The sequence below is a fragment of the Tauraco erythrolophus genome, chromosome 7 (assembly GCF_009769465.1).
Source record: "Tauraco erythrolophus isolate bTauEry1 chromosome 7, bTauEry1.pri, whole genome shotgun sequence".
Lineage (NCBI taxonomy): Eukaryota > Metazoa > Chordata > Aves > Musophagiformes > Musophagidae > Tauraco > Tauraco erythrolophus.
The window spans coordinates 61,763,132-61,774,729 of record NC_141471.1 but is presented as its reverse complement, the minus strand read 5'-3'; the positions used below and the strand labels follow the sequence as shown (position 1 = coordinate 61,774,729).

General features: G+C 47.7%; 1 protein-coding gene across 2 annotated transcripts in view; it reads right to left on the bottom strand.

Annotated features, from left to right (window-relative positions):
• Window positions 1-3,016: 3,016 nt before the first annotated feature.
• EEPD1 (endonuclease/exonuclease/phosphatase family domain containing 1) overlaps window positions 3,017-11,598 on the bottom strand; it is a 64,870-nt gene continuing 56,288 nt past the window's right edge. The window contains exons 4-7 of one of the 2 annotated variants that reach the window (XM_086614671.1): window positions 10,065-10,199; window positions 8,928-9,105; window positions 3,590-3,832; window positions 3,017-3,479 (exon numbers count right to left, since the gene is read on the bottom strand). In XM_086614671.1, coding sequence (XP_086470797.1) covers window positions 3,280-3,479; window positions 3,590-3,832; window positions 8,928-9,105; window positions 10,065-10,199 — 756 coding nt within the window. In that variant the 3' untranslated portion in view covers window positions 3,017-3,279. The remainder of the gene's footprint in view (window positions 3,480-3,589; window positions 3,833-8,927; window positions 9,106-10,064; window positions 10,200-11,598) is intronic. The other variant, XM_086614672.1, reaches the window with a different exon arrangement.

Genomic DNA, 11,598 nt, shown 5'->3' with positions numbered 1-11,598 from the left:
AGACTGCAGGTGCTCCTTTAGGCTTCAGTGCCTCTACGGTTATTTGTACCTGCAGCAGATGAAATGGGGTCTGGCCCTCCAAGTTTTATTTTTAGAGCTGTCAAGCCCTTTCGGCCTCCAAACATGTTTATAGTGGGGAAACACTACTGAGCACTGGTTGGTACAAGAGAGCAAGCATGTTCTTGAGGATTTACCCCATCCCTGGCAGTGTTCAAGGCCAGGTTGGATGAGGCTTTGAGCAACCTGGTGTAGCGGAGGGTGTCCCTGCCCATGGCAGGGGGGTTGGAACTAGATGATCTTTGAGGTCCCTTCCAACCCAAACCATTCTGTGATTCTATGATTTTACTGCTGCTCACCTCATGTGATATTCATCTAAGGCAACTCTATTTCGTTCTCACTTATAGCTTGCAGTGGTCCAGTAAGAGCTGCCTGGGGGATGCGGTGCTGCACAAATTAAGGGGATGGGCAGCAAAACGGTGCCTGCTGGAGAAGGACTAAGCAACAGTAAGGATCCAGAATGAAAGCTGGAGCCAAGCTCTCCTGATAGCTTCTTTAATGACCTGGGACAAACGCTTGTACCTCCCATTTTCAACAGGGAATGCTGAGCAAGTAAAGATGCGTTTTTGATCTGACGTTCTGAACTCTTAATCATTCACTTAACCACTTGAAATGCCGGCGAAACCTCCCTGAGTCCGAGATGAGAGTCACACCCACGCTTTTCTGCCTTGCTCCAGGTTTACTTTCATGTATGGTTGGAAAAACTGTTTGAGCCATTCAACCGTGCGTGTTTGCATGTGAATCTATTCAGCTGTTCCTACCTGAAATGAGACAACACCTCAGAAAGTCAAACTGATGAAAATGCTATGAGAATATCCGATTGTTTTGCTGTAAACCCCTCAGTCACATCATCTCCTTTGGTGTGGCACTGCTGCCAGGAGCAGTTTTTCCTTTATAGCCCTGTGAGTCATGCCAGAGAGCTTTCCTTTCCACTCAGCAGCAAAATGTGTGGTCATCTGCAGCCTGGAGCAGGAGGTGCTGGGCTAGTGGGCAGCTTGGCGCCTTTCACACTCATCCTGTTTCTTCAGTAGATGCTGAATTGCTTTTTCCAGTCCTTATATGTTTCCCTTCTAGGTCACTGCTTAGTAATTGCTACTTGAAAAAGTTTATGTAGGTGGCAAATTTAATGCTCCATCCCCAGTGCTGTCGTGGCAGCTGGCTGATTGAAGGCCTCCCCACCCAGGACACGTGCAGAAGCAAACCTCCTTAAGAGAACCACGTTAGAAGTAGACCCCACACCTACTGAGTGCACAAAGGCCATACTCTGTGTTCAGGCTCCCTGTTACGGTGCCTGAACCAGCCTTATGCAGCGTTGAAGCTCAGGAAAGCGATCCATTGATCTGGACAGGCTGGCTGGATGGGCCGAGGCCAACTGCATGAGGTTCAACACGGCCAATTGTCAGGTCCTGCACGTGGCTCACAACAACCCCATGCAACACCACAGGCTTGAGGGAGAGTGGCTGGAAAGCTGCCCCGCAGAAAAGGACCTGGGGGTGCTGGTTGGCAGTCGGCTGAATATGAGCCAGCAGTGAGCACAGGTGGCCAAGAAGACCAACAGCATCCTGGCATGTACCAGAAATAGTGTGGCCAGCAGGACTGGGGAAGTGATCGTGCCCCTGTACTCAGCACTGGTGGGGCCGCACCGCAAATACTGTGTTCAGTTTTGGGCCCCTCACTACAAGAAAGACATTGAGGTGCTGGAGCGTGTCCAGAGAAGAGCAACGGAGCTGGAGAAGGGTCTGGAGCACAAGTCCTGTGAGGAGCAGCTGAGGGAACTGGGGTTGTTTAGCCTGGAGAAAGGGAGGCTAAAAACCTTGTCGCTCTCTACAACTACCTGAAAGGAGGTTGTAGTGAGGTGGATGTCGGTCTCTCCTCTCAAGTTATAAGCGATAGGACAAGAGGAAATGGCCTCAAGTTGTGCCAGGGGAGGTTTAGATTGGATATTAGGAAAAATTTCTTCACCAAAAGGGTTGTCAAGCACTGGAACAGGCTGCCCAGGGAAGTGGTTGTGTCACCATCCCTGGAGGTATTGAAAAGATGTGTAGACATGGCACTTAGGGACATGGTCTAGTGGTGGACTTGGCAGTTGGACTTGATGATCCTAAAGGTCTTTTCCAACCTAAATCATTTTATGACTCCATGATAACTGCCAGGTCTTCCAGAGGGAGAAATTACAAACAAGGCTCCCCTAAAGAACTGAAGGGCAGAGGTTGGTCAACATGTGCATCAGCCTTTGCAGCGATCACATGAGTGTGGGCTCATCTATGGACTTCCCACCAATGTGTGACCTATTTCTCCCCGATGCAAAGCCCTGCTCATAACACTGACCCCCAGAGAAAGACTTGGGGCTACATCTCCTCCTTGAACCTCCCTCCTTGCTCCAGCTCCAGTGCTGGTCGCAGAGCCAGAGGCTAAGGGCTGCTCCTGCCAGATCTTCAACATGGAGCAAGGCAAAGGGCATTGGAGAAGTGAACCAGGTCCTGCAGAAGTAAGAGTTGGTGGTTTCCCAGCTCTCCAGGGCCAGCGTGCAGGAAGAAAACAACACTGAATGCTGCATGCCAAAGAAAAGGCCAAAGCCAAGCTCCAGAAAGCCCTTCTGGAGCAAAACGCACCCTGCCAGGAGCTTAAGGAGAGAGGAAGGGAAGGACGAGAGGTGCCCACATCCACACGGGGCTGTGGAGGAACAGCCCTTCTCCAGGCTGAGCCAGAGGGACCACTCAGGCCTCGTTTCGGGTCACGCAGGGACCAGCTCCGGCAGCTTTTGCAAGTGCCGAACGGCATCTGCGACTTGCCAAGAATTTCTATGGTGTCTCTCTTTTTGGGGCCTCTCTTCTTGCCTCACTTTACAAGGAGGCAAAGGCAAACAGCCGCCGCTCCCCCCGATCCCCACGGCAAAGCCCCGCTCGGCTGCCGTTCAGCAAAGCTCCGTACGGTAGTAAAAGTACACTTTATTCTCTGTACAACTCTCATCCAAATCTCCAGGCACGGAAACGCCCACTGCGTCCCCAGAAAAAGATGCGGATCGTTCTGCTGCCGCTGAGACACCCCACCACTGTCCGAGAGGGGCACGAAGCCACCGAAAAGAAGTGCTGATGTTTTCCAGGGGCGGGGAGGGGAGCGGGGAGGAGGGAGAGGGGGAGGCAGTCCCGCTCTGCCGAGCCGCCGGCCAACGGAGCCTTCGGCTGCTCACTGGGGAGCAGAAGAGGCACCTTCCAGTTCGCGTCATCGTTCGTGCTTGGTGTGGGAGTCGTTGCGTTCGACCATCACCCCGTTCCCGTTCCGTGTCACCTCCTTCCTGTTCCAGTCCTTTTCCAGGTAAAACTCGGCGAGCACGGGGCAGTGGTCCGAAGCCACCCCACCCCAGGACCAGTTGTCGGGGATCCATGGGTTTGTAAGACCTTCACGCACAACAGCCCAGTGGCCTGTGGGGAAAAAGAACCGCAGAGAAGATAAGGAGTGGTATCACCGGGGTTTGGCACACACCACCGACCTGGCCGAAGGTGACACCACCTCACGGGAAAAGCAGCTCTACCTGTGAAAACCTTTTTCAAGCTCCGACTGATCCAGATGTTATCCAGAGACTTGGACCCCTGCGGGTTCTTCGTGCTGATGTTGGTGAAGGTGCTGGAAGGGACCAGGTGATGGAACTTCTCCTTCCTCAGGATGTCGTGGTCGCTGCTGTCCGGGGCCTGGTTAAAATCTCCGAGGATGATCACGTCTTTTTCTCCTACAGAGCAGAAATTTAGAAATGAATGGGAGGAATGGACATCCATCACTTACGTACAGGAGGGAGGGAGGATAAATGGGAGGAGGTGAAATACAACTACTGAGTAGCAAAGTCGACTTTACTCTGAACTCCTGAAAATAACGCTGTTTAAAGCCTTTTCCACTGATGGAAAAGGCTCTTTGCTCATGGCTGTGCTCTTTGTGACAGTAAAAACCGGCTGGTTCACATTTCATGCTTATTTTTAAATATCGTCACGTTTATACCGGCATCCTTTGCTCACTACTCGCTGACAGTGACAAACTCAAAGACAAGCAGTTCTGGTCTTGGAGGTTTTTAGAAATCTGTGACTTTGTAAGCTTTTTTTTTTTTCTTTTTTTTCTGCAAGAAACACATATTAGCTTTAACTTATCCTGACATTGTCTTGTTATAGATTTGCTGTAACAGTCACGGACACTTTTGTAAGAATCTCAAGAAGACACAGCCTTATGCTGGTATCTACCCAGAGTCCCAAAAGTGCAGTGCTCATTCTGACCCTCTGCATTTGAGAAATCCCAAGGAACAAGCCCAAGCAACAAGCCTGAGGAGCAGCCTGCAAGCCTGATGGCAGAAGATGAGTTCACAAACCACACAGATGCTCCCTGACTACAGAAGCTTTCCTTTGCCTGGCCAACTGAAGGGATACTGCTGAACTTGGGACATCTTAGATTTTGTCTAGGGCTGAATTTTCAGAGAAACAAAGGGAATGGCTTGAAATGCTCATCAAAAAATCCTGTCTTCATGTGAACAGCAAATGACCTCAGTTACATTTTATTTCCCACCCTACTGAAGTGAGAAAAGAAAGTCTGGACCCTAATTTCATATCCACGACGTGTGCTCTCCTAGCTCCACAGCTGCAGATGGAGACATCCCAGCTGGGCACTGGGGTAAGAGGACAACACACATGCCCCAGTGCCCACCTCAAATCACTGCCAGAAACCTCTGATAAGACAGACTCAAGAACACTGATAACTGATCAGAGATGTTGCTGCATCACAGCTGGGGACTGGAGAAGGAAGAAGATGCCAACAGGAGGCACGAATGCACCAAAAATTAGCCCAAAAGCTGACTTCAGAGATGAGGACTAGGAGAGTCTGTAAGTTTTTTCCTTCCTGGGATTGAAGTGTGGAAGGAGATGGGTGGACAGATGGATTGCTCTGCCATACCCAGCGCTCACAGAGAAACCTCCTCGTTTTGTGCTGCTGCTGTAGAATTAGGGAGCCAGGAGAGGGAGCACAAGTTCAACAACCAAATCTATTCCACTTCTGTCTCGCACCGCATGGAAGATAACTGGGAAAGGGCAGGAGAGCAGCGAGATTGATGGTGTGTGACTCACAAAACCAAATCCTTCCAAATGTGCTGCTTGCTAAGATGCAGAGGGGCGATGAAAAGATAGCGGAACTATTTGCGGTTTCTCTGCCCTTTGCAAGTCACAAATCATATTGGAAATGACGTGAGGTTGAAATATTATTCTATAAAGTGTTCACGACAGTGGCCTTCCCACCTTTAAAAGGAAGAGAAAACCCTAACCCGAACTTGAGCTATTTTAAGCTCCACCAGAACCCAAAAGCCTGTCTAATGGGATGGTAGTCCTTGCTGTGAGTTGGCAGTTTTGCACGCATCTCATTGCAAAAAAACCCAAGATCTCTCACTTGGCAGGACCAGGGAGCCTGAAACGCCACCACGCCGTCTCGGTCCTTCAGGACTAATGCTTGCTTAACAGCTCAGGCAGCACTTGGCTCCTTCCACGTTTTCAGCTTGGCCATATAGGCAGGGAAAGGGCATTATAGAAACCTCTGGAGCACATCCTTTGGCAGGGGGGAGGGCGTGTTTAAAAATGACAGAGAAGCAGGGATCTTAACAACAGTATCTCAATCCCCCACAAAATACATTCTGTTCCATTCCATTCCTTTCCACTCTATTTTATTCTATTCTTAAAATACTAGTACTTATTTTAGCAAATCCTCAAGCTTATTTCCGTTTCATGAAAAATCTATGACAAAAACCATACTCACAAGCAAAAAAAAAGTAACAGACTGCTCCGTTCTGGACAGTTTAGAAATAGCAGAGGTTAAAAGACTCAGCACCTGGAGATGTGCTCAGAAGGAGGTAGGGAGTCAGCCTGCAGCGTGCCCAGGAAGGGAGTCACTGTGTTCTTCACCCGTTTAAAATTCCACATGTGGAATAACTAAGCATAAAATCCTAATGCAGTGTACATGTGACAGATGGAATAGGCTGGGGAGCGTCAAAGAAGCTGAAACCCAATTTGCCATTGGGGATGGAAAGGATTGCTTCTGGTCCCCTCTCCCAGGAGCTTCTGGGGCTCCATATGACTGCAAATTACCAGGGAAAAGGCCAGGCAGCCTGGCACTAACACAAGAAAAGCAGCCACTGCCAACTTTCTAGATAACCACCAACTTTGCTTCCCCTCATCCTGGCTCGCCCTCAGCCCTGCTCCTGCCTCCTCCAGCTCCCACCACAGCGATGCTGCGCACGGCGGTTCTGTCTCCCATCTGCCTCCCGAGAGCCCAGCAGACATCGAGCAGACGGAGGGAAGGAAGTAAACGGAGACAACGCTCCTGGTGCTGTGCCGGGATTTGACACTTTTGGATGAGGTGAGAGTTTGAGACTGGCAGGGCTCGATCCTCCGGAGGAGATCCCAGAATCTACTGTTCCCTGAGGACCCAGAGCTTGGGTGGGACTTTCAGGGACCACGGAAAGTCTGCAGTGTTGACATCTGCTCTCCCGTGGGAACTGGGAAACCTTCCCTTGCTTGGTGACAGCCCAAAGAGACACCTCTAGGACGCTCTCTTTGACTTTCCCATGCCCCAAATAAGTCTCCTCACCAATTAAAAAGACCCTTAAACCCCTAAATCCTTCCTGGAGAGAGTGAGAAGTGGATGATGAGAAGGATGTGATGGTACATCATCTGTTAGGAGGCTCCCTACCACCTCTCAAGGGTCTTCTAAGCTTAGTGCCTGATGCACGGGTAAACCGTGGAACATGGCCAAGGCAGATGGGAAGATGACTAGGCCAACATCCCACTGCCCGCGTCTGTGCACTGCCAGCACATCCAGAATAGCGTCTGTGTGTCACCCATGGTCACCACACAGAAGATTAACAGAAGGAGTGCTTGAGAGAAGGCAGAAGGACTACTGCAGAGAGTTAGCTACGGGCAGCAAACAGCCACTGCGTCTCTCTGGTACTGCTGAAGGGAAAGAAAGAGGGGAAAAAAGGAACCAGGGGCCATGAAGGTGATCTGAGGGCTGGAGCACCTCTGCTATGGAGACAGGCTGAAAGAGTTGGGGCTGTCCTACAGGAAAGCTGGAGAGGGACTTTTTACAAGGGTGTGTAGTGATAGGACAAGGGGCAATGGCTTTAAACTGAAAGAGAGGAGATTTCAATTAGATATAAGGAGGAAATTTTTCACTCAGAGGGTGGTGAGGCACTGGCACAGGTTGCCTAGAGAAGTTGTGGCTGCCCCATCCCTGGAAGTGTTCAAGGCCAGGTTGGATGAGGCTTTGAGCAACCTGGTGTAGTGGAGGGTGTCCCTGCCCATGGCAGAACTAGATGATCTTTGAGGTCCCTTCTAATCCAAACCAGTCTATGATTTTATGACTCACTGGTCTAATGGGAGAAATATGGGGACACTACTGCTCTGCATTACAGGAAACTGTGGCGAGTAACCAAATTTCCTCAGATTCTCACGTGCCTCTTCATAAGTATGAAAGATAACAGAGCAGGTGCCTGTTGGCAAAATGGGTGCAGAAACTCCAATTTACTGCAGTACCCACAGACAAATCAGTTCTCATTATCCATATTTTATGGATTGATTTGGAAGAAATTGAAGGACGGCGGTAACTTTAAGCATGACATCGATTTTGGCAGGGCAATTCAGTACTTCAAAGTAACACGTGTGCACTACCATTTGTTTACAAAACAAAACCTGCATCCCACAAGTTCAGAGGAATCTGAGCGTCATCTTCTGTGAAAGACTAAGCCAAGAACGAGTACGCTCCAGTAACACGCCTGCCCATATGCAAATAAAACATGAAACAAAGAAGAGCCCTGACACGGACAGGCTAAATTTAGGAGCAGTGGAAATGCAAGCCCGTTGACTTTGGAAGAGCTACACATTTATCCATGTCTCAGTTCAGCCTTCGGGGATTAAACAAACGATCCTTTTGTTTACCTTCATCCTTTCCAATTTCGAGGTACGTGGACAAATACTTAAATCAGTAGCACTTAAAAATAGCTCTGACTGGCTTCTTGCCACTCCAAAGTGAGCCAAGCTGAAAATCATCACGCAAATCACCTTGTAACCCTTTGGCCTCTTTGTTAAGCAGTGACCAAAGGGGGAGTTTTTTCTGTTCCTGTCACAAGATCCACAACATTTCGAATCTGAAACGTGCTGCTCTGCTGTGTAGGAAATTGGATTTCATTCGCGAGCTCCAAAGTAAGAAGCAGATTCTCAGAAACCAGGTAAAGAAATTCAGCTGCCAGTTACATTGCTTAAGTTCAGATCTCGATTCTGGTGTCCCTCACTCTGGTGTAAAACCAGAGCAACTTATTGGAAATCAGCAAAATTATCCTGCATGTTACACCAAGGTACCAAAGCAGGATTTGATCCCTCTTTTCATTAGCAGCCATCTCCTGATTTGCACTAGGTTTTCCAAAGTGCTTCCAATTATCCAAAAAGTAGATATATAGAACCTATTTCTTTTGGAAAAAAAGCCATTAAGCTTTGGAAAAAAGCTGTTGAGCTTTGTTCTGGTATCAGGTAGGTGTCATTTCCACAAAGCACTTAAAATAGGGTCTTTACCCTGATGTCTTTTCCTTTTTTTTTTTTTTTTTCCCCCTGGCTGAACTCACTCTTACACTAGTGTAAAATCAGCAGGAACTTCATTTGAAAAACTAGTAGGATCCCCTGTGCTAATTAGGGAAGATTGTAAGACAATGAGCAAGGGAAAAGCACATTTGCCACGCTATGCGCCATTCAAGTACAAACACCAGTAGAGACCACTGGGAGGCTGATGAGGATATTTTTGAAACTCACATCGAGATCGATTTTTTTGTTGTTGTTTAAATTCCTTTTGATTAGATAAACTGGCCAGTGTGCATGTGATAGCTGGCAGGAAAAAACCTGCCCTACCTTTCAGAGTCTCCTGCAAAGTCTGTGCAAAGGCTGCCAGTTTGTGGCTGTCGTGGTTCTTCCCGGTGTTCTCTCCTGCCGAGGGTGACAAGGCCAGATGGAGGTTAACCACCGTCAGATCATTCATCCCAACCTGGGGGAGGAAGGAGGAGAAATCAGTGCCACCCACACGGGCCAAGCAAGGTCACAAAGCAAAACCACATGCCTGTTCCCAGCACTTTGGGCAGTAAATCTGGGTGACTGAGGCTCACTGCGCTACGTACATGGGGTCTTCTGGTTTGTCTTGGTTGTGGGATGAAGCAGCAGAAGGCATTTTGCAGGTTTGTTTGCAAAAACCCGATACCTTCTCAGCTCTGGGGAAACTGGTTTGCATAAGCAAACAGCTTCTTTCCAGCACGGTTGTAGAAAGAAGCCAGCTGCTTATGAAAATCCGTGTATGCAAAACCAGTTGCTAATAAGCTGTTGTATTTGTTTACACAAATAATGTCATGGTCATTACATGGGCTAATTACTACTCTCTTGTGATTAGCCCCTCACAGAGACTAAGGAAGAAACTTAATGTACCTTGAAAGGAGCTGTTGGCTCCCTGCAATTTTCTGCTTACCTTCTGGGACTCGCTTGGCACAAGTAATACTTACTCCTAATAGTGATCTACTTACACTATTCATTAATTATTATTACTTATTACTAATAATTTATTTATTCATAATCATTTTATTAATGCTGCTTCTCTCAAAGCATTACCAGAGATGTCGAGTTCCCCCAAAACCCGACCCCTCCAGCACAGCCTGTGGGGAGATGGGCTCTCTCCGCTTGTACGTTCACTCGGGCATAAGTATGGGAACAGCTTCCAAAATGCACGATGTTCTTTTAGATGGGTTCAGAAGAATCCACGGAGCAAGGGAAAGGACAGACTTCGGTCATCTCCCATAGGCGTGACGACCCACTAAGCACCTTTCTATAAGCAAGCCAGGAGACAGTGCTGAAGCTGCTTTAGAGCCTCATGCAAATTTTTCTCTCTTAGAAGACTGTGTCTCTTTCCATCTCACCCAAATTTTCTTAGTAAAAGCTAAACCCTGCACCAGCAGTTACCTTGAAATGTGCAAGATAGGGGTGAGGGTACGAGTGCTTCCCGTTGCCATTAGTCTGCGCGCTCTCCTGAGATGAGGCATCTTTCAGCTCGATGCCAGCTGTTGTATCCCAGAGGAAGCCAGAATATTCAACTCCCTGGAATTAAAAAAAAAAACCAAAACAAAACCAACAAAAATAAAGAAAAGCTAGTAGTAAGAAGGTAAAAATAAAACATTCTGCCCAAAAGAAGCCCCCGTGGTGAAACTTTCACCCGCACATTTCAATACCACTGTTTTTTTTTTTTTTATTACTTCAGGACGTGGAATTGGCATATCCAGAAAGCTGCCGGCCCTGGTTGAACCAGCAGCAGTATCTAATTCAAAGCCTGTCAGCCTCTCCTCCCATCACCCAGACACCATGTTCCTTGGTATCATTCAAACCCGCTTCCCTTAGCGAATCGCAGTTAAACCCACCGCAAGGAAGAGTTTTTTCCATTTCAGCTCACCCAAGGGGTAGAGGAGACTTTTTGGCTTAGTGGAGGGTTCTCCAACACAGCCACATTTCTGTTAAAGCAGCTAAAAGGAAGAGCCAGTGGACAATGTTCCTATTCTTATTCTATTCTGACCTTCGAAGGTCCCTTCCAGCCCTAACCATTCTATGATTCTATGATTCTTAGCTTGGCCACAGACTTCTCCTGTAATTTTGGGAACCATTCATCCTTACATCTCTACCAGTAAAGCAAGGTAGATGGCAGGGGGGTTGGAACTAGATGATCTTTGAGGTCCCTTCCAACCCTAACCATTCTATGATTCTATGGTGACATTTATTTACTCAGCCCATAGTCAAAACTTTCATTGTTATCTTTGGAAATACAGCTCAAGAGAGAACTGACTAAAGACTCTGGATTTAACATAGAAACTCCGAGATGATTATTAATAATTCTTGGGAAAAAAAATAAAAAGCGGAGAGAACAGCTTCAACGACTTTGCACAACTTTTTAAATTCAGTGTTTTAATGATTTGGCCTAACAAGAGATCCCAAAGGAAACCTCCAGCCAGGAATAAAAACGTCCTCAAGGGCATCTGCAATCTGCACTGGAATTAAGTGTGAATTGTGTTCAACCTTGGACACACTCAGACCCTCTGTGTGTTTCTATGGTAGCTAGAGTCCAAGCCTCGTGCTGCTTACGTGGTGGGGTTTTGTTTGGTTTTGTTTTTTTTTTTCTCCTCATTCTTGTGTTTTACTCAGAGTGGCAATAAAAGGAGGTGCACCTCCCAAAACATCAGTCCAAAACCAGTGAACGATGACATAACCTGATTTGGAAAAGCCAAATTAGGGAAATGTAGATTCTAAGCCACATTTTCAACAACAACAGTGCTCTGAATAGGTGAGGACAGCCTGATGTGCTGGTAGGCACCGTTCACTGCATGGCAGGTCTCAGTTCCTGCTTCTACCCCAAAACAACATCCACCCTGCAACAGCTGCATCATGAGAACGATCTCATTCAGCAACAAGAGGCTTGAGCTCGAGGAGGACCTTGCTCTGAAATCTCATT